The sequence below is a fragment of the Abramis brama genome (genome assembly GCF_963993115.1).
Source record: "Abramis brama genome assembly, chromosome: 22".
NCBI classification, from domain to species: Eukaryota; Metazoa; Chordata; class Actinopteri; order Cypriniformes; family Leuciscidae; genus Abramis; species Abramis brama.
The window spans coordinates 18,629,004-18,656,283 of record NC_139984.1 but is presented as its reverse complement, the minus strand read 5'-3'; the positions used below and the strand labels follow the sequence as shown (position 1 = coordinate 18,656,283).

At 37.3% G+C, this 27,280-nt stretch overlaps 2 protein-coding genes across 2 annotated transcripts; one reads left to right on the top strand and one right to left on the bottom strand.

Moving 5' to 3' along the window:
• The first annotated feature begins 1,031 nt into the window (after window positions 1-1,031).
• Window positions 1,032-8,006, top strand: perm1a (PPARGC1 and ESRR induced regulator, muscle 1a). The gene is made up of 4 exons (XM_084099780.1): window positions 1,032-1,158; window positions 2,484-5,969; window positions 6,859-6,972; window positions 7,210-8,006. The coding sequence occupies exons 2-4, from the start codon at window positions 2,516-2,518 to the stop codon at window positions 7,314-7,316; spliced, it is 3,675 nt and encodes a 1,224-aa protein (XP_083955906.1). The 5' UTR covers window positions 1,032-1,158; window positions 2,484-2,515; the 3' UTR covers window positions 7,317-8,006.
• A 539-nt stretch (window positions 8,007-8,545) lies between these two features.
• Window positions 8,546-22,009, bottom strand: plekhn1 (pleckstrin homology domain containing, family N member 1). Its single transcript, XM_084099781.1, has 16 exons — window positions 21,785-22,009; window positions 19,993-20,083; window positions 19,352-19,513; window positions 18,329-18,409; window positions 17,535-17,625; window positions 16,188-16,321; window positions 15,672-15,824; window positions 14,202-14,282; window positions 14,013-14,088; window positions 13,726-13,871; window positions 13,486-13,632; window positions 12,035-12,283; window positions 11,704-11,865; window positions 11,123-11,344; window positions 10,570-10,630; window positions 8,546-9,416 (listed from the first exon to the last, which is right to left on the bottom strand). The coding sequence occupies exons 1-16, from the start codon at window positions 21,856-21,858 to the stop codon at window positions 9,235-9,237; spliced, it is 2,112 nt and encodes a 703-aa protein (XP_083955907.1). The 5' UTR covers window positions 21,859-22,009; the 3' UTR covers window positions 8,546-9,234.
• Window positions 22,010-27,280: the final 5,271 nt, after the last annotated feature.

Sequence of the window (27,280 nt, the reverse complement as noted above, 5' to 3'; positions counted from 1 at the left end):
CTGTTCTGACTTTGACATTAATACCTTGAGTGGCATTTGCCATGGCTTGTTTCTAAGCAGTGGGAAAGAAGATCCTGCATACACACATGATATCACAGCAGAAAGCTGGCAACAGACACAATCATATGACATCCAGTTTAAGAGTCCTCCACAGTGTCAGCTGATTAAACCTTTTTGACTTCAGGCAATGCAATACTTTGGCTTCCTCACTAAACCTGTACCAAAAACGTACAATTTGGTATTGTACAATATAATTTGTATTGTGAAAGGCTGAGATGTCACTGTAAAATGAAAGGAAAGATTTTATAGACATACACTTTATTCATTTTATTATAACATAATTTAATGTTACAATAACTAATAACTGTACATGCTATAGATAAAGTCAAACATGATCTAAAACAGCAACATAAACTAAAAAGACTGACGAAAAGAGGACCAACATAAATTAGAAACCTTTTAAATGATATGACCACCCATACTATAATTTTTCATATTTTTATGTTTTTCATTGTGGTAAATTTAGACTATCTTGTAGAATTTATAATTGATAATATGTTAAGAAAATATATTTTTTCACTATAGATTTATATTACAACTGTGGCATGTTGTAGCCTATCTAGTTTCTAAATGTGTTGGTTGCTATTTTTCATAACAAATGCTATAGGTCAATGAAAACAAAAGTAAACATGGCCTATGCATGGTAATGAGTCATGAATGGTCTTACCTGTAATTATAGCCTTATTGTAGCAAAAGCTACTGTTAAACGATTACAATAACTATGGTACATAGTACATAAGGGCAAGTACAAGTCGGAATCAATTGTGTTATACTGATAGGGTTCCAGATGCTTAAATGATAAAAAAAAAAATACATAAAATACTATGTAAACAAGTAATTGTTAACTAGGCTATTACTTGATTGCAGGGGGAGGGGGGGGCACAGAGGAGAGAGAGAGAGAGAGAGAGAGAGAGAGAGAGAGTACTGCGTGTATTACGTGATGTGTAACACTGTTCTATTTATAAGAAATCATAGGGCCTGTGGTGTACCGTCTTACATGGAAGGACACTGAAAGGGCATTCACTATGCCTCAAACTACTAAAGTGGTGTGAAAGGCTAACTGCTCTGGGACTTCTGCACTTTCACTCCATTGAACAGGTACTGTACACATTTCTGCTTTGAGTTTAGTATTAGTTTGATAATATTGTGCACACCAAAGAAAAATCTCAATGTGAAGGAATGCAGTGGACTGCATACTTGTTTCCCCATGCATTTTTAACAATAATAGAATAAAGAAAAATTGAAACGCATTTTTTTTTTTCAAAAGAGTTGTGCTTGATTGTGCGTAATTAATTGTGATTAATTAACATTTACTTACCACATATAGTTTCAAAAATTTTCCTTTGTTTGAAATTGTATTTTCCAATTCAATGTTACTGATTCTGATATCATCTGAGGCCATATGTGACCCTGGACGGCAAAACTAGTCACATGGGTCTCAAAATTGAGAATTATACATCACCTGAAAGCTGAATAAATAAGCTTTCCATTGACATATGGTTTGTTAGGATAGGACCATATTTGGCAGAGATACAACTATTTGAATATCTGGAATCTGAGGGTGCAAAAAAATCTAAACATTGAGAAAATTGCCTTTAAATTTGTCCATTTATGTTTGCGATTATGCTGCATTCACTCAAAAATAAATGTTTTATGGTTGGAAATTTACAAAATATCTTAATGGATCATGATCTTTACTTAATATCCTAATGATTTTTGGTATAAAAGAAAAATCAATAATTTTGACCCATACAATGTATTGTTGGCTATTGCCACAAATATACCCGTGCGACTTATGACTGGTTTTGTGATCCTGGGTCACATATAACAGATTGAATTTCCTATATACTATAATGATATGTAGATTTGTAGATATGTAGAACCTATTCAGATTCTTTTAATGCACTTTTAGATTATATTCATAAATATGGTAATAGAGTAAAAATTCTTAACGAAATAATCATAATACAAAAAAATAGGTGTTTTACCACGTACCTTGATGTACCATTTTGAATGTACGCTATTTATTGAAAGTGGGATTCATATTCACATTATTTATGTGAATATGACAGTATATTTGTTTTGTTGTTTCAAAAAAATATATACATTTAAAGCTTCAAATAATGGCAATTATATGGCATGCAATTGAAGTTTGTATTGTGTTTTTGACAAGTGCAACTTGTTTCTGGAATATTGATTTAAAAGATTTTGTGGTTGGAGCATATGGCCCTAGTTTATAAAAAGACCAGCATACTGTAGATGTTTAGATTAATTACCTTTCGGTTGATACTGGCTGTGCCATTCCCATGATGCCAATAAAAACATCCACTTTTTGCATTTTCAAATATGTCCCTATTTTTGTGCAATTGCTTTGCCAGACTATTTATTCATGTCACTGACTGATTAATTCATTTAAATTGTAGATTCAGAACTGTCTGTGTATCGTTCATTCACGATGGATGACTTTGAATACAGCGTGCACATCTCCGACCGAGACTGGGACTGTTTTTTTCAGGAGTGTGAGGACTGTGACGTGCTCTCTCCGGTGCTTGCCAGTCGAGAGGACTCTGGAATGAGTGACATTGATGAGATGGGCTGCCACTTTCTAAACAGGACCCCGGTTGTGGACACAGAGCCTGATCCAGACCTTCAGACTGATGGCCCGCCAGTCTGTGAGGGCTCGCCTGTGTATAATTACCTCAGCAAGTACGGAATACGTAGTCCAGAGCAGGTTCTCTCTGGCAGTGAGGAAGACTTGCACCTTCAGACTGTCAATCTGTTCTTTGAGCAGTTAAAAAGTGTCACGGAAAATGAACAGCCCTTGGAACAAAGCCATGTTGTTAATTGGGGAAGTGAGGAGACAGGCCATCTGGAGGGTTTGATTGATAAGCAGGATTTTCTGTCTTTAGATACTGGTCCATCTGGCAGAAATGAGGCCAGTCTAATAGGTGAAATCACTAAGCAGGGTGTGGTTAATACCTGGGGTGATATAGCTGCACCTGCTTATACACAAGAATATGCATCAAAGTCTAATACTGAGCTACTCATTGGAGGGAAGTCATTGTCAACTCCCCTAATTACAGTAAGAATGAAACGGGAGCAACAGGGAAGATGTGGTGATCTTAGCAAAGACTTAGAGCTGAAACCTGAAACAAAGCCACCTAACAAAGAGAAAATGGAAATGGTAAATAGGAAAGATATGACAGAACAAATCCCAGCAAGACAAAATATTGCTCAGCTGGATACCAGAAACAGTTCTGACTCAAAAGATTGTGCAATCGGTCAGATCCCAGTGTCACCTTCCTATCTCAGGAGAAAGAGGAGAAAGAAGAAGAGAATGAGTGTCGAGCCAGTAGAACCAGGATATGAGGCTCAGATCCACATCCATCAAAGTGAATCAGAGGAAGAGAGATTCATTCAGAGAGAAGAGATGAATAGCCTTCCTGCAAATGTCTGGAAGACAGAGCACATATCACTTCAAAGAATTAAAACATCACAAAATACTGATCTTTTAAAGCCCAGAGATATGTTTGACTTGGAGGCTTCAGCTGATTTGAAGTCTTCAAAAAGCTTGCCAGTATCTTTTATCAGTAATTTAGTCACCGTACCTTCAAAGCCTGAAGTTGTACACACAAGCTTTAATACTATTTCCAAAAGCATCCATGACGTGTCTCCTGGAAACAATGGGCAATTGAAAGCAGAGATTCCTCCATTACCCCAGATAAATAAAGTTCTGAATTTACAGGAAGGTGGATTAAATATGCTTAAATTTGATCCTTCTGTACACTCAGAGATCTGGACCGGTATTAGAGAGACCTTATCAGCACCTCTAAGTGATAATTCTGGTGCAGGATGTCAGATGAAATCCTTATTATCTTCTAACATTTCCACTGCTGCTGATTCAACAAAGCCTCCTTCCTCCATAGTCTCTTTTAAATTGATTGAGGACAAAGATTTATCCTGTTTAGGAAATGATACCGACTGTTCAGTATTTAAAAATGAACAAACTATGTCAAGCAAAAGGAATATGGTAGAAATTTCAGACAAAGAAAGCTTGTTGTCTTTAACTGAGAACATAGATGGAGTAGAATCTTGTTCGGATGGAAATGGTCCAGAAACATTTACTTGTTCACAGGATACTCCTCAAAAACAGAAAGCATGTATTCAAGTTAACATTTCAGAATATCAAAGCCATTCGGCCTCTCAAACCATTGAAGTAAACATGAATATACCTGTAAGTGAGACGGATGCAAAGACTGAGAGACATATGTCTGATAATATTGATCATAGAACAGATGAAAGTCAGATTCAAAGCAGAATTAAGACTAGTATGGCATTAAATGTGAATGCCTCAGCCATAATGCCAGAGAATTCAGTTGAATCAGACAATAAGAGAGACATCAGTGCTAATGAGGTTGCTGTTTCAGCCAGTGGCGAACAACTATTTTGTGGCAAGTCTACCAGATCTAGTGAACACATAAGTGGTCCTACACAAGATGTTTCAGAGTTGCCTCATAACACACTTGCTGAAATGAAGTACTCTTCCTCAGCTGAGTCGAAAAGTGGAGCCAAATATCTGGAGAGTGTTTCTCTTGATGCTGCAGATCATCTTCCATGCCCTGTGTATGCAATCTCATCCTTCTGGAATGAAATGGAGAAGCTAACCATCAATGACATATTGCGTATACGGCAAATTGGTAACACCCAGCACACCAGTATTTTAACCCAGCCGGAGGATGGTAGCATTGCGGACACTGCAGATGCTGGAGACTCTGGTTACTTTACACTACCTGACGACTCTAAGCCGGACCGCTTAAGTGGAGACATGTCTTACATATCTGATCTAGACGAAGACCTTGCACAGCTTCAAACCACATTTTCTTCCAAGCAAGAGGACGAGTCGTGTGAGTTACCTAGCTCTTGTGGTGTGATGTGGGAGAATGATCCAGATCCTGTGGTTGTGGGTGAAGAAATGGTGTTCATAAGTTCGGAAACCACTCTTCCTGAACATCTCTACACGGCTAATGCTCAACAGTGTTTCAGGAGAATGTGTAAGAACATTAGCGTGCAGAACCTGCAAGCTCTAGATGCTCAACCAATCAGGCAAATACTGAGAAATGCCTCTATGCATTCGATCCATTCAGAGTTAGATGATTTTATAGATCCTTTTTACCATGTGAACACTTCAGGCTCAAAGAGCTTGTCTGATGATGAAGAGGAAGTAGAAACCAGTGGTATCACGTTTTCTGAAATAATGCATTATCTCTTTGGTGAGGATGAACCTGAGCGTTGTGCGTCTCGTGCAGACAACATAGCTGCTTCGTACCTTGATGTAACAGGCACTTCTGTGCCTGAGACGTATGACCATTTCTTCTCAGAGTTTGATGCTGGAAGCTTTGTTTGTCCAATTGTAGAAGAGTCAGGTGGAGATAAAATGGTTCCCATTTTCTCCTGCTCCCGCTCGGCTAACAGAAACCTTCAGTTTCCAGAGGCATATGACTATTTCTTCCCAGATTCCGCTGGGAATTCGGACGAAGATGATGAGAATGAGAACACGGTTATCAAGGTAGTGGCACAGTATGGCCATAAGTCTCCCAACCATGATCCTGTTGACATGTATGAGCACTTCTATTCTGAAGATCAGGGCGACTTCCTCTGGACGAACCCTCTTTCATTTAGAAGAGTTCGACGCACAGGTTTTACCATCCCTGAAGAGAAGACATGTTCTGGGGAACTCGTCCCTGTAAAGACATTTCCCAAAGGAATCATTCAACCAATTAATGCTTTGGGCCCTGATGGGAGCCCTTTCCCAGATTCCTTGCTCCTCAACCTGGAGAACTGCATCTTCCAGCAGCTGACTGAGCGACAGAAGAAGTGTAAGGAGATGCAGACAGTAGTTGTTGATCCAAGTAAGAACTTCTATCACACGTTATACACTGAAACTGAACACTGGTACTTTCTCAAAGGGTTTATTTGTTCCCTTTAATAAACTTTATCAGACATAAGAGACACTAAAATGAGAGCCTACATAGGAAATTATCTGTAAATAATTTCTGTTAGTCATATGTTAGTCAACTCTCATCTCTTTTAAGTCAATATCTGCTGACTGAGAGTATCGAGTCACATGTCGAGCCTTGCCCGAGCCTTAGGAATGGTTGTACGTGCGAATCTCATGCTGGGCAGCTTCTCAAATCTGCAGTGTGCCAGAATTTATGAACATGTTTCACTATGAAGTGCAAGTAAAAATAGAGAAAACTCCAGGAACACCAGGCCACTTAATGACTTGTGATATTGATTATTGTTCAATGTCAATTCACTATCTGCCTGCCTACTGATATATATATATATACAAAAGGATACTTAGCAAGGATACATTAAATTGATCAAAAGTAGAACTTTTACATTGTTACAGGATTTCTATTTCAAATAAATCCAAAGGGAACCTGAAAAAAAATCTCACAAAATATTCACAAAATTTCCACAAAAAATTCAGCTATGTATATAAAATACCGTTATTTAAAGTTTTAATCATATTTATTTAACAATATAACTGTTTATACTGCATTTATGTGATCAAATGAAGAGACGTTAAAAAATTCTTACCACACTTAAACTTTTATACAATAGTGTATAACTCACAGTGAATTAGTTTTACTCATAATGAAGCTAATTTATAGAAACCCTTTTATAATAAAAGCCAGTTTGTTATTGAATAAAATTGTAGATTTAATTATTTATTTATGTTGATTATTAAGTGATGCTGCCCTGTTGTTCTGAATTTGAATGCCTCTTTTCTAGGGTTGGATGCCCCATTCTTGCCTCTTAAACAGGCAGACCTGTGCTTGGTTTGTATTGCTTTTGCCTCGTGGGTGCTGAAATCGACAGGCTCGGGAGCTGACACCTGGAAAGCTGGTATTTATATTTGTTTCATGAATATACTTATTACTTCGACATAAATTGCTTTAATTCTCATAGTCTTTGCTATGGTTTTGTGAGTGTTTCAAGTGAGCCATTACTTTAGTCGTTCAGGCGTTCAAGAGTTAAGCCTCTTGCCTTGGTGCAAAGCTCTGCATCACAACAAAATAAGAAAGAATTAAGGAATGTGATTCATAATAATAATGACGCATATCTGCTTTTTTTATTGTTCAGCTCTTCTTGCGAATGTCAGTGCACTCTCTGCCATACGATACCTGCGCAGACACAAGAGGGAGGAGGTCTCTGGAAAAACTCCTTTGCGTCAGTTAGAGCCAGCATAACTTTTTCCATGAAATCCAAAAGGGTGTTGATGAATGTCAAACGTGCATGCAGGGCATTTTCCATCATTCTCAGTATATATTATTATGATCAATACTCTCGTGTGCCTTTATTGCTGATGAACTCAGTTGATAAGCTAACACAGATGACTGTGACTTCAGACCAGTGCCAGTAGTGTTTATAATATGTATCTTTAGTGTATGAACATATCAGTATACATTATTTAAAAAAAAAAAAAGGAATGTTGATTGTTAACGAAATGACCAAAGCCCTTTTTTCAGAGATATTGTGGATTCACTGTTTGCAGTGAATGCTGTTGTGATGAGAGCAGTGGTGTATATTGATGAATATTGAGATGCTTATGGAAGTGTTGTAATGAAGATGGACGTGTGTCTAATTAAGTGTACCAGTGGAGAGTTTTCAATGGAAGAGCGAATGTCTATGGACAATCAGTTAATATAGTTTGATGCTACTGACTGAGATACTGGAATTTTTGCTGTGCCAAATTATTTTGGTGTATTTCTAGACCATATAAACAATAAATAATATGCTCATGTGAGGACGTCACTTCAGATCTGAAGAGTTTGATTTGTTCAAATGTCATTCATATGGTGCTCCCCATTTTAAATGCAATGTAGGAAATGTATTTTTCTGTCTGTTGTACCTAAAATAAATATGATGTTTATTTGAAAGCATTGTCAGTACACTTATACGTTAATAGTAATACTTATTTTGGCCACAAGAGGGGGATGAACAAACAATTGTACTATGATTGTGCCAGAAAACCTGATAAATATTAAATTTGTATAACTGAGGGGAATTAACATGCATTACAGTTTTTGTGCAGTAGAAACTGAGATGTGTTCAGTTTTGGAGAAAGTTAAGAAAATTTGCAAGATTGAGACATTTAGGTTGTACTTCTAGATGTTACCAGCAGATGGCACCAGAACCCGGAGGTAAAGGTCACCAAAGTCCTTTCCCATAGTCTTTGAGGTCACAATATAGGCCATGCTGACAGAGACCTATGTGACAGTAATAAGTCAAATTCATAATTTCCTACACACTGTAAAATGACGTTTTTTAAACATGCGTCACTGTTTATCCATACTAAATGAAATGTACTACACAACATTTCAGAGTAAAGGAGTTCTGAGAACTTGTTTTATTTTAAAAATGGCCTACAATTTAAATCACTCAAAAATGTAAAAAAAAAATAAACCACACATTCATATTTAAAGTGGACAGCTAAAGCAGTGTTGCAGCTGTTTTTATCACTGTTTATTTGTCATAAACAATGAATACCTTTGACCTCCACACAACAAATAGATCTTTTGAACAGATAGAAAGCCATAAAAAAGAAGTATAAATATAATAATAATAATCAATAATAATAAAAACTTAAATTTACTTAAATAGAAAAAGGAATATATTTACATTTGGTATTTAAAAATATCCATATACCAACAATTTCCTGTAGTTTGTAGGACTCACAAAGGATACAAACTACAACTAAATGCAAAAACTCACAAATGCTACCTTTGAAAAAAATGTAGTATTTTTTTCTTATATTCATATATACATAAACACTAACTTTGAAAAAATGTAGTATTTTTTCTTATATTCATATATACATAAACACTAACTTTGAAAAAATGTAGTATTTTTTTCTTATATTCATATATACATAAACGCATCACGCTTGTTCGTACCGAATGAATACAGCAGTGTGAAACCATCACCACAGAATTAAAGGATATTACATGTGCAAAAATATGTCATTGAGCCATTGAATAAACAAACTGAATATCCTGATACTCGGGCATGCCGGCCCCTGGTAAAGACATGCCCATTGTGCATGTGTGGCTTTGATTAGTCTGCTATGTGTGCAAGTCTGGACGGGCATAAGCCCATTGTTCTCTTTTATGACCATCTCTGCTGTGTTGTCATAGCGCCCAGGCCTTGAGCTCCAAAGTAAGCCAGTGTCCGGTGTGGTGAAGTTCCAGGCAGGGCCTGAATCATCCTATTATCCCGGTCAAACTCCCATATGTTATCATAGTCCATTTCCTGGTCATCTGGCTCCACTGGCTGAAGGTAAGAGTCATCTGTGAGAAGACAAAAAATATGAATTCCTAATCTTAAAATATTTTCTACTAAATGTTACCACAATTTTGAATAATAGATTACAAACTGCAATTTCAAGCCAATAAATTAATTTAGAACAGCGCATCAGCATACCTAAAAGCAGCCATTCATATTCACTATAGAAATATCAATGATTTTTCCATGAATTTTTAGTGTATATCACAACTTCAAAGTAGGCATGAAAGTTGCGATAGCCTTTTCTTCCCTATTGTGATGTATATCCAAGTGAAATGGCTTCTTGAACAAGACAAAATGTAGGTCGGGACAGATTTTGTTAATCGGGAATTGATTGGATCATTGTAGTTTGCTATTGCTGTGATCTCATATCATGCGAGTTTGCAAGAATAGAAAAGATCTTGTTGCAATATGTAAAAAAAAAAAAAAAAAAGTATTTAAATCAAAATCCACATGCCAAGGTTTAGAAGTCAGTAAACTGAGCCATCTAAATACTTCATGCCCTAATTTAAGATCTAACGTGTCGTTTGTTCTGTTCTTTTCACAGAGAGGTTCTGAGATGTCTTGAAGGATCTCCCACTTGTGAGCTTTAAATCACTCTCGGTGGTAATTCTGTCCTTTCGCTGGTCTTTCCTTCATGTGCCACCTGCAGTGCTGTCATTTAAAATACCCTGAGCCATATTACACACACACACACACGCCCCTTCATCTGCACTCTTGTTTCCACTGCCATGTCCTGCCTGGACCACCACACCCCATCAAACGGTGTGTGTGTGTGTGTTTGTGTGTGTGTGCTAGAAAAGGTCATTCTAAAAGCATCCTATTAGCTGTGCCGTGAGAGTCTGGTATACTGTATGCACGTGTCACCATGGATTATTTCCTCCCTATGGTGTGTTTAATCCTGACAAGTGAGAGTGTATATGGTGTGACCTCATGAAACGATTAAACAAAATTCATTTTAACCAGCCTATAAAAAATACTGATCTAGGTCAACATTTCACACGCTAAACAAAACTTGTTGTCACAAAACTGGTTATGCAAATTGCTGTGCATATCTTGCATATCAAGTTCCGTATATACGTCCGTGAAAGATGCCTATCATTGCACTATTGTGGTACTGTAACTGCCTCCTAAGTTTTGCATACCAAAAAATCTTACCTGGTGCGTAACAGTAAGATATCTGCTGCGCTTCCATGACAGTGTGACCTGAGAAACCTCTCTGTAAAAAAACAAAGAATAGGAGATTATTTTCATACCATTTTGAGGCTACATACATTAACAAAAATATTTCTACATTTTTTTGAGGTCAGTACAATTTTTGGGGGAAAGAAATTAATACTTTTATTCAGCAAGGACACAAAATTGACAGAAAGTGATACTAAAGACATTTATAATGTTACAAAAGATTTCTATTTCAAATAAATGCTGTTCTTTTGAACTTTCTACCATAATTATCAAAGAATCCTGAAAAATTGCATCACAGTTTCCACACAAATATTAGGCAGAACAACTGTATTCAACATTGATAATAATTAGAAATGTTTCTTGGGAACCAGATCAGCATAAAATGATTTCTGAAGTGATTTTGTGTTTTGATCAAATGAATCCAGCCATCTTACCGACTCCAACGGTAGTGTACATTAGTGTACATAGTGTACAATGACATAACTAAAAAAAAAGCGCCTCATAAAAAGAATGAAAGATTCATTACCTGAGAGATGTGGTTGTGTTGTGGCTGTCGGTTTGGAGCGGGCAGCATCTTCATTCTGGAAACGGCCTGGGCTCGCAGCTCATCCGACCTCTGGCTGCTGACCACCTCAGGCTCCAGGGCCTGGCCATGTCTGTTTTTCCGCCCAAGAGGAGGGGTGCACAACCGGAAGGAGGAAGGGAGGAGAGGAGGGTACGACTGCTCAACAGAGCCCCGAGAAGAGTGCTGTATAGCAGAAAAACACGCACTTTATGAGATTTAGAAGATAGCATAGTGAATTAAACCTGATGTAGTCAGCTGATTAAAGGATTTAGACCTAAACCTGTGTTGAAAGAAACCCCGACAAGTGTAAACCTGTATTCTATGTAGAAATATTGTCTCAAACATGCATCTTTCGAAGGATAACACTTTGTCTTGTTCGCTCAGCAGCCTTTTCCATTATGCATCTGAATGGATCAATTAGTAATGTAGGCTATGGGGACTTTCCATGGCTTTAGCTCGTCAAATCAACGACTCTGGGTGTTTGGTCACCGAAGGCAGCGGTGTCAAGTGAGAGAGCGGATCTGATAACCTGACCCACTTACCGACGCTTGTGCAGAGCTCTCCTCCAGAGGGTACATACTGGGGGTGCTGGGGTCGTCATAAAGGGGCGAGAGAGGCTTGCGGTGGGAGATCAAGTCCGAGTGGCGATGAGGAACAAAGAGCTGGTGTTTGACGTTTGTCTGTGGCGTGCTCCAGCTGTTTGACTGAACAAAGACAGATGAAAAAGTTACGCACGTACTTATGCATTCCTTTTCTGGAATTGTAAGCAAATAATTAAAATAGTAATTTGATATGCAAATATCACAGATTTTTGAAGAACAAAAAATAGAACTAAACATTAAGCTGGGCATCTGCTGAGGAATATTCTGTTACCTTGACTAGTGGTGCCTTCTCGATTCGTTTAACAGGGCCGTTGTGGTGCACAGAACTGTAGGGCATGTTGTAAACCGGTGACATGGGTCCTTCAGAGGGGAGATAGGATGACTGTGGCGGGGAGGAGTAGTGGAGAGATATGGGGTGGTGGTCGGGGACGGGTCTGACACGAGAGGAGAAGCTGCTGCTCCTGCTGCCCAGGTGAGCTGAGTACTGAGTGTCTGAGGAGGTCGGCCTGCTGGAAATGAACTGTACCAACACACACAAAACACAAACTGATTAACTGGACTGTACTCACATTCATTTACCAGATTACAACTAACTTTATGATTACGAAAAACAAATGATAAAATATACTGAAATAAAACAAGTAGCAGTAAAATAAGTAAAACTAAAGCTGAAATAAATTTACATTTAAAATAAATATAAGAAATATATACGAAAAACTAATAAAAATGACAAAGGCACACAATTAAATGACTAAAAAGTAAATTAAAAATGAATGCTGAAAATATGCAAATAAAAACCCATTCAAGAAATTGATAAATAGTATAATAGTATAAATAATATGAACATGGCACTGCCCATAGAAAACATTTCAGGTTGTTCTTTTCAAAGTAGCCTGTGTTTCAAGTGTTTGGTCTTGTTTTGAGTGATTCATCGGTGCATGTTATTTTGAAGGGGGAAAAAAGTGGTTTAGCATCATAATATTTATTAAAAATTAAATACTGTGACTTGGTCTTTATCTAAAACGATTTTCCTTTTCTGTTGATGTAACTGAGGCCATGTAAGCTTTTGGATAACGTTAACCAATAACCAAATGGTGATTATCAAATTTGCATATAGTCTGCCTCTGTTCTGATACACCACTATCCAATCAATTCTAGTGGATAAAATCCAGTCTTTGTCCTACATTTTGTCTTGAATATCCAAGTGTGTTTCAATCACAAATATGTTGCATTACAGAAGGAAAATGTGTTGTGAATGGCAGTTCATGTTGACTTAAATTAATTAGAGATAAAATGTCATAACACCATGGAATATTGTGGCTATGTAGGATTAAATCTCAAACATGAACATACTAATAGAATTAAGAATGTAATATAGATACTTTTTGACTGGATACTATGTAAATTGATTTTGCACAAGTTAATTATTAACAGATCACCTGAAACACTGCTGATCTTTTTTCACAACCACATGTGCTGCTCCTCCAAAACAAACATGCAAGTCATTCTGATGAATAATGCCCCATATTTTAGACCTGTAGATAACCGCCAGCCTAACCCAAATTTCACACCAGACATGAAATCAAACTGTGTAAAATTCTAAGAGCAGTTCACCTAGGAAGACTTCCCTATAACATATTGAAGCTGGACAAATATCATGTTCACAACTTGATGTTAATGGGTTTGGGCTGTTAGGGTTTGGATGTTTGGATAGACACTTACACAGAGAGGCTCAGCATAGCCAGGGGACATGGGGTTGTCATCAGCACTAGGCAGCTGGAGCTCATGGGATCTGCGTTTGTCCTGAGACTGCCTTAATGGGTCAGTAACGCCGTGGCTGCTGCCGCTCCACCTGTCAAGCTCCAGAGCCTGAGAATAACAGAGAAAGTGAATATCTCACAGCATTTACACGCAATATCTAAGATATTCAACACCAAGTCCAAGATGGAAGCAATCGCTCACCTGTTTCTGTGTTGGAGTGTAAATGATGTCATACACAGGGGGAGGAGGGCTGAGGATGGGGACGTCAGCACTTTTGAAAAACTGGATCCAGTCATGGAACTCTCTCTTGTCCAGACAGGACACGATGATGGGGTTTATCAACTTCCCTAACAACGAAACCCACAAGAGTTAGATATGCATCAGATTCTGTGCAGAAACAGGGCACAAAGTTTACACTCATCTTTATGGCACATATCTGTGCCAAGTACAATAACATCCGGCAATTAAAGACTTGAGTTATAACTCACCCTCAATCATTAACGTGTTAGGTTTGATGTCCTGGCAGGGAGTTGTAACTGTGATCATGTTGAGAGGAAGTTTGCCCTGCAATTGCAAATAAATGCAAGATTATTTCCAGAGTGCATCACTAAATTCACTCAATTATTTATGCAGAGTTGCTGCTGTATTCATTTGTGCAAATGAAATTATCGAGTTACCTTGTAAAAGAGGCCATCACTCTCTTCCGACAGAATTATGAGATAGTTGGGGTACAACACCAGCACACGGTCGTACTGCTCCTGTGAGCCGAACAGAGAAATTTAATCACATGTATTATTGCTTTTACAGACAAGAAGCTAATATTGGTTGAGTAACTTATTTTAGACACATTATTGCAAATACTGCTATTTGTTTTCCACCAACAAAAAATATTTCCAAAGCCCTCTGTGCGTCTCTGGAACACACTACTTGTGTTTATATCATTCCTAAATGAATCAGTGTTTTTAAACGAATCGGTTGAAATAATAATTCATTGACTCACTAATGAACTTGATTCATTCATTCCTAAGTGAATCAGTGTGTTTGAACGAATCGATTGGGTGTATGATTCAATGTAAAAACGAAGCTTTTTCGAAACTGTGAATCAATTTAACCATTTGCTTCGCAAAACAATTTACTGTTTAGAGGCGACAACTGTTGGCCAAAACTGTGTTAATGCAACGAGAAATCAGGCCAAACTTTTTTATATTGCCCATGTAACATCCACAGTTTGGAAACCAACTTTGAAAAATGACATTGCCAGCCGACTGACAGCCGTTGACGATTCTGGACGAAGCCGCGTTTGCTGAAATCATCGCGTGACTTGTACAGTTTAATGCGCGCTCCGAACCACGGTCTGTGTGTGTGCGCGCGCGCAACTCGCAAACAGGGACAACAGTCGGATTGACACAAACAGTGAAAATCCTGTGCTGTTTTTTGCGTAATTCGAAGAGCGAAACTAACTGTTGGCACTGCAAAGCACTGTATAGGTCTTGCAGCAACCACGAGTGTGTGTTTTAGCTCGGCTCCTCGGGGTGTGTTCAAAGACAGCTGTTGGGTGAGTCAAGTGAAGTGCGTGAGGCAAGCAACTGGTTTACACACCCTTTTCACAAGCAAACCCTCTCCGCTCTCACAGTACACTTAAGATGGACTATCAGTTGCTCACCCTCCCTCACTGTCCGGAAAAAAGGTTTAGATATTTGGCCACACGTACACCGGATATTTGGTTACACACACACTACAGTCCCATAGTATGAACTAGTGTGCCCGTGTGTTTGTATGCTGAGGCAGACGTTGATTAATGAGGGCGGTGTGAAAGTGGCCATGCCCTGAGTTGTAAACTGAGCTTGCTTTGCGGACTCTCAAGAAAACATGGAAGTGAATTTAGACCCTCCTCATGCTAAGATCAAACAATTCATTCAAAGGCTTTTCAGAGTGAACATCTATATATATATATATATATATATATATATATATATATATATATATATATATATGTATGTATGTATGTATGTGTGTGTGTGTGTTGATGTTGTTGTTATTATTATGTTATTGTTTTTATGCCATTATATTCATGCAGATATATTCATAAATGTTTTATTTTCATCTTTTTTAGGTTGTATAAATAATCAATCCTGGAGAGCTCTTACCTGACATGGCATGTGTTGCAGCTTGACTTTCGTGGCGTAAGTGATGGGTCCTAGACTCTCTCGTTGCGAGCCCTCCCACTCATAGATGGGCTCTTTACTGATGGAGTTCCTCAACTCCTCCTTTCCCACTGTGGTCTCTTCTGAGCACTGTACCTTTGGGGGCAATATTGGCTTTAAATCAATGTTCAAAAGAAACAACAGGCATGAATAGAGAGATAGAGTATCATCATTATCGGGAATTTCAGAGAAATCCATTGCTCTGCTAATTATGGGATGCAGATGTTTTGCTCAATGACTTCACTTGCCGCAATAGCATGTGTCAGAACAGAAAAGACAACAAGTCTTTTTCAAATCCAGTCAAGGTGACCACAAAAGAAACCACTCCTTGATGAAATCCCAGAGGATAATTAACAGCATTAGTCACTCTGACCTGATTTAACACCTTTTTTACATGTTCGTTACAGAAATATGCTTTCATTTGGCATCCAGCAAATGCAAGTAATTCTGATGACATACCTTAATTCTTGTGTATATCTCCGGTTCGATTGCATTGCCGCCATTAGCCTCGATTTGTTCTTTCAAAAGCCCAAACCAATTGTTCATCTCCTCCTCCGTCGAGCAGTACACGATGATAGGGTTCAGGCTGACCCCTACAAAGGTCAAAGACAAGGGTCAGAGGTTAGGTCAGATGACCATCTGGATCTCTTTAAGAGCCGGCAACAGGTTGCTGAATATTTTGGTAAATCTCTTGTTTTTAAGTATAGATGCATTTGTCTGGATACCGTTGCTCTGTTTCATGTCAAAATGTCAATGTTAACACTTCTGACCCTGAGAGCAAACAATCTGTTTCAAGAGCTCTTGTCATTACAACATGCCATGCATTTGCAGTAAACCAGTTCCCTTCAGCTATTCTGAAAGAAAGCATCAAACCTGGAATCTCAATTTTATCAGACTCGCATTCCAGCCTTTATCAACGCAGATATCAGCAACTCTGACCTGCCTTGTACAGTCATTTCCAGTAAAGTGTGTTGTCTTTTTAGCAAAGGCATGTGTTCATATGCAAGACTTTTTTTTTTTTTTCCTGAATACATAGATGTTTAGTCAGGTCTGAAAATTCCCATATCTCACTCCCAGCAATCTAAGACATCATCTTTCCTAAAACAGTCTTTTCTAAATCATCGAGTCCCATCTGATATGATGTTGTGGAAAATAAGGAGATTAATTCAGTAATTTGGAGAATAGGACTTAACAGCACATAACGGTTAAGCTTTAATTCTTTTTCGTTCAATCACGGCCACATTGACTCATCTTCCGAGAACATTAAGCGTAGATAAATCGTTTTGCTCAGGGTGACAAAGCAATATAGTCAGTGTTTTCCTATGTGGTAAATTCTCATAAACATTTTATAAGCAAACTTGTGTGTTCAGGTCCAGCGCTCTGGAATGTGGAGTACTTTAACTGTGCCGGAGAGGTGAAGAGGGAAAGGGCCTTCGTGGCTCCGCAGCTGAGCGAGTTCAGGCGCACCTGTCGTATAACAAGGGGGGCCTTGAAGGACAATTTATCTCTCTTCTGACTAGTGGCAAATGGAGGAGGGTTCAGTTAGTCTTAGTGCTTTTGAACCTCTGGAATGTCCGAACATGGGAAGTGGTTTTGGGCCTACATAGTGTGGCTTTACGACGAATGCCTGAACAATCTTTTGTTTTCCGGTTAGTTGAGAGTCACAAATTCCATCCTCAAATAACAAACCGGGTTTAAAAAAAAAAAAAAAAACCTGCATGTAACTGTCTCTCCCTGTTGTTTTATCTTGTGTTTCTTGTCTACTTTTTCCTGTTTGTTCAACCCTGGATTATCAAGAACACTCACCGTTTATCTGGAATGCAAATTCCTGCAGATCACCAAAGCTGTTCCTGTTCTGCACCTTGCAAATCGTGAGCTCTTTGAGAGGAAGTGTTCCCTGAACAACAAAAATACATTGGAAAAACGTTAGTAATCTGCCTTTATAGTGATTTAAATAAACATTTTTATAAACAGAGCCATTAAAAAATCTACATTTAAAAACTGGGATTCAAAATTATTTTTATATGTTTATTTATATTTTAAACAACAAAACCATTCATAAATAATAAATATAAATAAATATGTTTTTTTTCCTATTGGATTTTTTTCATAAAATACAATATCTTATAATATCTAATAAATTAAACCTGGGAATGAATAGACAGTTTTAAGATTTTTTAAAAAAAAATTAAAACAAAGAAATGTTATTATGTTGTTATATATGAATTAATAATATTTTAAATGTCTGTCACTGACACATTCAGTATTGCACAACGTTTTTTCATTGATATTAAACATTTATTTCCAGGCTGCCTCCCAGTGACTCAGGTTAATGAATACAGACATAATAAAACCCGATTAATGCTGGTGACAATAGACGAGACAATTACACATCTTAGTGTGGCATTTTTGGCATGGAGAGGTGACATGTTTTATATCATCATAAAGCCGTAAATCCTGTCATTTCCGTCTTTGTTACCATATGACTCAAACGATGGTTGGTGTCTAAGGCAATGACACAAGCATGGCCATATATGGAGCTGCTTTACATTTCAGCCTACGGTATGCATTGTTATATAATGAATAGGTGCATCTTTTACCTGGTATGTGAGTCCAGTTGTGTTATTGGAGACAAAATGGAGATGGGTTTGGAACAGGTCCAGGTAGCAGTCATGCACATCCTGAAAGAGCAGACACATTCCATCAGCTCAGGATCAACACTATCGGAGGGATCATTCTGGGTAATGCTGCTTTAAAGGCTTGAATTCAACAACATCGGTGGAATAAATGATTAGTCTGAATAGCAAGATTTTCAAAGGTCATGTTGAAAGCAAACTCAAAACAAAATGCAGCAGTTCACCCAGAGACAGCATTAATATGAGCTAAGTTAAGTGTAGCAATCATATTCACAATCCCTGTTATAAATACTCCTGTGTAAATCAAGTGTCTTTGTGAAAACTTTCTGAGAGGTGTCTGTTTGCTCTAGACTTGTGCAAAGCCACTGACATTGATTTATCACGGACAGCTCATTTCCTTTCATCAGATGTAGGCCTGTACTTTACCACGTTACAGAATATGCCATTATCACAAATACTGTTAGGTAACATTTCCTTTCAACTGTAATATCACCACTGTACAGTATGTTCTCCTTTGACCTCATCCTGTGTTAGGTTATTTTTCTTTCCTTCTTCACACTCATTTCTTTTCCCAGTATGACTACATGTTATCAAACCAAAGCGATTCCCACGCTTCAGAGCCAATGTGTAATATATCAGTGGTTTGATCAGTGCGCTCTGCCCTAGGTAATCTCTGAAACACTGCGCCATTTCACAACACCTCTCATCCCTGCGTGCTCCGACATGGCCTAAACTCTTCAAACCGACTTGCAGCAATTAATCAGCAAACGCATGTACGTCATTCCCACAGCGCTTCATACAACCACTATGTGACATCTTGTATCTTCCACCTGTTTGTTGTGTGTTAGATCATAGAGAGTGAGTAAGACACATGTCATGTGTGCTCAGACCACCTTAATCATCTTATGAAAGTCTGTTTTGAGTGGTTTATTGTTTTTGCGTGTAGTTTGCTTGGATTTGTTTTGGATGCGAGTCGGTGTGTCTTACCTGGCAGTGCAGGAAGCGGAAGCGGACTTTGGAGCTGTGGATCATTCTGCCATAGTTCTTCACATTAATGCTGCTTTTCTTCCATCCACTAGCTGGGTCGTAGGGGAACGGAGGGTCCCATTTGATGTTCTCAATCGTCTGGAGATCTTTGTGTGACATTTCCTATGTCGACACAGTGATAAAAGTTAGTTCTTGTTCTCAATAATATCAGATATGCATATATAGCAGTTTAAATGTTCACACCTTTTAGAAATAACATTTTCATAACTGAATTGAATTGCCAGAAAAGTGTTTTGAACATAAACTTGTTTTCTGCACTGTAAAAAATGTCTAACCCTCCCAAATCAAAAATTTCAAGTGACCGATAACATCTAAATTTTTCAATTGGCCCAAGTGAAATTCTTGTTGCAATAGTCTGTTAACATTGGCTCAATGAGAAATAATACGTCAGACTAATTGAAAAATTTAGATGTTATCGGTCACTTGAAATTTTTGACTTGGGGATGTAATTTTCATTTTTAAAACTCTAGGATGACCAAAGAAAAACTTTCTAAAAACATAAATTGACATTTCAAATTACTTTGGGAAATAACGTTTTCATAAATGAATGGGAATGTTAGGAAAGCAGGGAAGTTCCTCACCTTTCTTGGGGTGACGGTGCAGAGAATGTTGATGATGCTGTTGGACTTCTCCTGTCCCTCCTGTGGATACTTTTTCCGGAACAAACGGCTGCTGCTCAGAAAACAAGAGACCCTAGTTAGACATTGTGGGATAAGAAAAGATGGATGTGACCCCACGTAGGGGTTATCTTGACTCAGGATGATCAGTTAATCACACCAAATCTGAGTCAAGCTCTCTGTAAAGATTCAGTGCTCAGTGTCCCACACAAAAGATTACATCACCATTACATGTCCATTCTTCCTTCGCTTGCACTAGTCAACATATCAGTTTAACATCTCTGTCTGCACCATTTAAAGAGAAAAAACAATAAAGCTTATGTTACAAGCCACAATGCCCCACTCATGAAATGCCTTTTGTTACCCATGACCCCCATTTATAATCATTAGTGTCAGATCTGTATAATGAACTTCTTCCTGCCCAACGATAAGCTAAGGAAGTCAGTGTCAGCGAGGAAGTCATCCTCGGTGAGAGACGTCCTCAGAGACTCCCGTGTTTTTCTTTTCTCTCTTTGTCAATCTGTCTCTGCTTTGAATGCAATTAGCATAACAACACTGGGCTCATTCATCCAGACAATAATGGGAAGTATCTGTGATTTACCAGGGCTCAGTGATGGACGTGTTTGGCATCCGGAGAATTCATTCCATTGAAGAATGCAGGTTGTAGGCAGTTTGTATCGTAGAACATGCTCGTAAAAGTGATGAAGTTTGACAGGGACAACTTTGTAACTGTGTAAGAGGCATTACCTTTTCACCTATTGTTTTCATTAAAAATACCATCATTCATTGGACTTATTTTAAATCTGATAGGGGTCCTGGGTTTAAAAGGGGCTGCGTCCCGCTACACTGAACTCTGATCTGATATGTTTGCGGTAATACAAAGGCTTTTTTTATGATCCAGGACTCTGAACCTTAACTGAACCCACCAATATACATTCAGAGCACATGCAAACCAGACACAACAGACACACACTCTGATTTATGTAGACCCACTGCCTGTTTTACTGGCTGATAGTCAGAAAAGATTGACAGAAGTAAATTATTCGGATCACTGTCACTAGCAGTTCAAGCACAATAGTTTTACTTTCTGTGCAGGATGAACCCAATTCTCTGAAAAACCCACGAAACCTGAGAACTCTTCCCTGCCCTGAAGGCTACTCTGGAAACAGAAATAGATCTAACTTCATTACACTAGTGAATTCTATTAGCAGATGAGTGTATCAGTCAGTGTGAAGCGAGATCCTGACACTGATCTAATGAGGTTTGCAGACAGCATCATTACACCGCTAAATTCAAACTGCCAATCTGTGTTCATCTGATGAGCTACAGTAGGTCTATATTACAGTATTTTTAGTATATTATAGTATATTTTCTCAAATATTAATAAACATTTTATTTAAGGAGTAAAATGACAAAAGAAGTAATTATTATATTATATTATATTCATATAAAATTTAGTTAAGTTAAAAAGTTTGCCATTGGGGTAAGATAAATAATTCAAAATATATTCTCTGAAAACAAATGGTGCACATTAATATCTTATACACAAGTTTTTTTTGCTTTTCAAGTGAACGTTTCTTGTTTTAAAGACTTTTTTTTTTGCAGTTTTTGAACAGACTCCTGCAACTTCTGGCATATCAATTCAATATCAAACTCATGAAATCACATTAAACAGAACATTTACATGACTTCCCTCTAGTTTGCCTTCATACTTCCAAAACATCATAGTTTTAAGATAGTTTCTCGTGGTTCTTACCTGTTCCTGCGTATGAAACTCTTGCTGGAGAACCTGAAGTTGTGTTGAGGGACGCATGACATACTACTCCCCATATTGATCCTGGATAGTGTGTGTATCTCCTCGATGAAAGAAGTGTTGGTGTATCTGTCTGCTAGACTAATAATTCAGTGATCCCTTTTGTAATCCAGCCTCCCTGGAGTGAGTGAGTGAGTGTCTGTTCACCAGAGAGACGAGACTGATACTGAATCAGCAGACAGGCGAGAGGGGAATGTATGAGAGAGGGAGTGTGTCAGTGGGTGGAGATAAAGTGAGGTGTGTGTGAGCAAAGAAGAGGAGGGAGGGAGGGAGATGAGGACAGGGGACCGGAGCAATGAAGTTCACACCTTCTGCGTGAGATCCCCTCACTAAGTAAAGACTAAATGACAAAGGGGAACGTGTAGTTTTTCGCACCTTATAGTGGGCAAATGGCACTGATTTGAATGTTTGAACACTATGATGAAAGAGCATTAAGTCTGAATGGAGCCTGCTGGTGTCCCCTAAGAGGTCAGGCCAGACATGTCTGGACATGGACATGCTCTGAATACTACTGGCTGATTATATTATTCACTCACTTAAGTAATTAATAGACTTAGGATGTCTGTAAATTAATGTCTGTAATTAAAAAGTTCTATAACAGTAAAAAGAAAAGAAATGTGGTGAAAACATGTTTTTATTTTGCTTTTATTTTTTTGTGTTTATTATTAATATGATTTTACTTTAAAGGCAGTATTTTTTATAATAATGATATTAATAATAAATTACATTTTATCATATTAAACATATATAATTAAACATAATAAAATGTATATAAAAAAGTGCTTTTACCCCACATCCATTTTCACAACAAAACAAAATATTGCTTGTTATTTACTTTTCCAGTTTTGTTAGGCATGAGCTGATGAAGTATTTACACATTTTTATATCAGCATCAAAATCTAAATTCATGGCTAAAAATACTAAAATAATAATTATAAAAGTAAGATCGTACACTTAAACTTCTTACAATATTACAAAATCTTCCACAAAAATGTGATATCATTTAAGAACATGAATATGTAATGAGCATTTAAGGTATTTCTGAGCGTGGAGCAGCATTACACTCATTTGTGTTTGCTGTGAACCTGTCACGTGTGACTGTATGGTTTGCAAAGGTGTGAGATATGATCTAATCAAATTAAAAGAGCAACACTCCCTGTAATCAAGAAAGCACAAGTTAATGTAATCTCGTCCTGTGAGGGTTTGTATCCCTGATATCCCAGTCTTCCAGCTGTCAGACATGCAGATTGCCTCAAGAATATTACATTATAACAAATGCAATTACAAGTTCTAGCCTCCCTCTTTGTATGTGTCTTAATGATGATTGCATGAGGAATTCTGTGTTTGAATACATTCTCTGAATGGTTCTTCAGGTCAAATGATGTGTGAATGTATGGGTGCGTAAACTCCATGCATTTCAGCTCTTACTATTTATTGTTTCATTCCCACAGCATATTTTCAAACAAACCCTCATAAATTGGATTTCAGAGGTTATTGTTCTAGTGTGGGCGGCTGCTGATTCAAACCAGTAGAACCAGGAAATGTAAGTGAGGCCACGCCGGAGGTAACAAACTGTCACATTCCACACATTCCTAAATTTACTGAATTAAGCACAACACCTTTATACACGTATCAACAATTATACCAGCTTATTGAGAAGTTCCTTGGTACAGACTAATAGCTTAAGTTGGAAGCAATAAAAACAAATCTGAAGAAGCATTGCCAAAATATGAGGATAGCGGTTTTATTAACTCTTAGGGCTTCTATCTATTTTTTTTTATTTTTTTTTAATAATTATATGGCAAAGGCAGTTGGTGATAAAAAATATATTCTTGAAAGAGCTCTTTCATTGTATCAGCATGTCTGTCATGGAAAAACAGAAATGATTTATCATTCCTCCGTTCTCACTCTGAGCACAGAACTCACATGCATGAGTCACAAGCTTGTATCTGTGTATCAAGCTCTGAGCCTCCTTAAGGAAATTACAGTGGGGGAAAAAACAGGGAAACATCTGACATAGTCTGGGAAAATCTCACTTCCAGTCATATGGGTTTCTGTCTGCTCCTGATGCAAAGTTTCGATTACTTTGGAATACAGGTCAGATCATCCCTCACATATGCAGGTGTAATGGAAGGGTAAGATCAGGGGTTTTCCATCTTTACAAACACTGGACCCCTCTATTCAGACTTTTTGGCCAACCTAGAGACCCCCAATATATTAATAAAATATATATAATGTCATTTATTATATAATGTTTTTACAGCATTTTTGATCAAATAAATGTAGTCCTGGTGAGTGAAAGACCATTGTATTTGAAGGCTAGGATTTGAAGTGAGCGGTAAGATAAGCACGTTTTGTTTTAAAATTTGTTTTAACATGTTTTAAAATGTTTTAAAATGTTCTGTCAGTGTCAGACAATTGTATTTACATGGCAAATATTTCTGACCCCGAACTTTTGACAAAATAAACCCCTTTAATAGGTTTTACATTGTTACCAGTTTCCACAAAAATATTAAGCAGCACAATGGTTTTCAACACTGATAATAATAAGTTTCTTGAACACCAAATCATCATTATTAGAATGATTACTGAAGGATTGTGTTACATTAGGCTATATATATATATATATATATATATATATATATATATATATATATATATATATATATATATATATGTATGTATGTGTGTGTGTGTGTGTGTGTGTGTGTATATATATATATATATATGTGTACACATATACATACATACATATTTATATATATACATATACATACATATATATATATATATATATGGGTGTGTATATATATATATATATATATATGTGTACACATATACATACATACATATATATATATATATATACATATACATACATATATATATATATATATATATATATATATATATATATATACACACACACACATATACATATATATACACACACACACACACATATATATATATATATATATATATATATATATATATATATATATATATATACACATATATATATATATACACACATATACATACTGTTAAAAAAAATATACGATCACTGTTATGACAACATATTTTTACATTGCTTTAACTCTTCAAATTAAGTTAAGCAATTTTCCAAAATTTTACAAGATTTAGTTATACAAGATTCAACTAATTTTTTTCAAATAATCAAATAAATGCAGTCAAGCGAGAGAGACTTCTTTCAAAAACATTGTTTGTAGAATAATTATTGTCTAGTAACAACAACAGTATTCTGTTGTAATAGAATGTTTGTATTAGACCATAGAAAATGGTTTTAAGTTGTCACAAAGGAGAAGGAAAGGATACGGAAGGAAGTGGAAAATCAAGCCAAACACAACAGTGTATCTGACTGCCCACAACATTTTATGTGAGCAGCTCTTCATACTCAAAACAATGACTGGCTTCCTGTATGTGAAAGAGATTTTTTTTTGTTTGGATCCGATGAGGCTAAATGCTTAGCCTGTGAATGGACTATGTCCTATAAACAAATGTGAATGGGAAAAATATGTAACCCATTCACTTATGATTCATATCCCTAATAGTCATTTTGACCCTACATTGACCTGTGCCTTTGACACCTAATCTACTATGACAGTATCTATTACATAAATTCAAGTAGGCCGCTATTTGAAATAAAGATGTAAAAGAAGTGTACAGGGAAAGTTAAAAAGATCCCAAGCATTATAAGACAAATCAGATTTTAGTTCCCAAAGTTCTTTCAGAGTCACGAATAGAATTTCTTCTATAGTTCAGAATTTCACACACATGTATCAGAGCTGTGGATTGAGCAAGGCTATCGGCACGGCCCTGTCTGGGAAGTCCCTCTGCAATGTTTTTTCAGACTCGCCGGGTGCGTTAGGGGTGCTAACTTCACACCTCTGGATGTTTTCAATGGACCACGTGTGCAAGAGAGAACCACGGGTGTCAGAGCTCTCACAGAACAAAAAAAACATGGTGTAAGAGGTGGAATAAACCCGGCTTTGAAGGGATACATCAAATAGGTGACTTTTTTTGTAGAATGTCTTTGTGGAATTCTTTTTTTTAACTCGTTCAACAGAAATGGCTGACAGAGATGAAGATAAGGATGTTGTAAATGTATATATTCGGTGATGGAGAAAGTAGAACGGCAAGAAACCAAATCATTCCTTGTTTCCAGGAATATATGCAGGCGCTGAATAATCCACTTCTAAAGGATTGCGCAAACATCAGATTTCTTCGCAACTCAGTATATCAGAATTCTAGAGAAGACAATTTAGGACAGAAAAGTTTTTTGTTTTGTTTTTTTAAGGAAATAAACACTTATGTATTAAACTGTTCAAAAGTGATAGTAAAAACATTTTACATTTTTTACAAAAGATTTCTGTTCTTTTGAACTTAATATTCATCAAAAGATTACGGGGGGAAAAAATCAGTTTCCACTTAATATTTTAGTGAAAACCGTGCTACATTTTTTTTTAGGAGTAGACCATTTAAAAAAAAAGAAGAAAAAAAAGCATTCATTTAAAATAGAAATCCTTTGTAACATCATAAATGTCAGTACTGTCACTTTTGAACAATTTAATGCATCCTTGCTAAATAACAGTATTAATTTCTTCAAAAAAAGATTAACTGACCCCAAACTAAGTAAACAGTATTTCTATCTAGCTAGCTACATCTAATCGAATACAAAACTGCAAATGCATATTTATGAGCTTGGATTTATGTTTATGTAGACAGCTGAGGTGAATAAAGCGGAGGTTTGTTTATGGTGACTGGGTATCCACTGGACAGAGACGGGCCGGGCCGTGTTAGTGTCTCATCTCTGCTGTACAGCTATGCCTGCAGCTGCCTTTCCAGACCGTAAACTCATCATAGGCCCTCATATCAGTACGCCACAGGGCTGGAGACATGCGCAGTGGAATGTGACAGAGCCTCCCCAGCCCCCTACCCTCATTAAAAGAGCTGCCTAACGACAGACGGCTACAAGGGGTATTACGCAAACACACCGATGCCAAAATAACAGGACAATACTGCATAGTGCTGAAATGAGTCTTCTCCTTAAAGCAAACGCTAACGTACATCCTGCTCGTATCAGATGTACTGCCCAAATGTGTCTGTATACGTGTGCGTAAGCGCACAGCACAGGTGTTCGTGTCGTGAAGCTGAGGTCATGGTGGGTAAAGCGAGAGTGCTCAGCTGTCTGCTTACATCAGTCAGAGAGCAACAAATCTAATGATACTCTAATGGGCTGAGCTTTGAAGGTCGCTCCTTTAATCCAAAAAATCATTTGCTTTATTTAAGGGACAGATCAACTAAAAATTCAACTCACATCTCACATCGTTCTAACCATGTATGATGTCGAAGCTCAAAAGAAGATAAAATTAGTAAAGTGTCCAAGCTGCTTTTTTCCATACAGTCTAAGTGGAT

Coding starts and splice junctions, on each gene's coding strand:
- perm1a (XM_084099780.1), top strand. CDS start 2,516: ATGGATGACTTTGAATACAGCGTGCACATCTCCGACCGAGACTGGGAC. Junction 5,970..6,858: donor GACAGTAGTTGTTGATCCAA/GTAAGAACTTCT, acceptor CCTCTTTTCTAG/GGTTGGATGCCCCATTCTTG. Junction 6,973..7,209: donor AGCTGACACCTGGAAAGCTG/GTATTTATATTT, acceptor TTTATTGTTCAG/CTCTTCTTGCGAATGTCAGT.
- plekhn1 (XM_084099781.1), bottom strand. CDS start 21,858: ATGGGGAGTAGTATGTCATGCGTCCCTCAACACAACTTCAGGTTCTCC. Junction 18,410..19,351: donor TCCGCTTCCTGCACTGCCAG/GTAAGACACACC, acceptor CTGCTCTTTCAG/GATGTGCATGACTGCTACCT. Junction 11,866..12,034: donor AGAAGGCACCACTAGTCAAG/GTAACAGAATAT, acceptor GTCTTTGTTCAG/TCAAACAGCTGGAGCACGCC.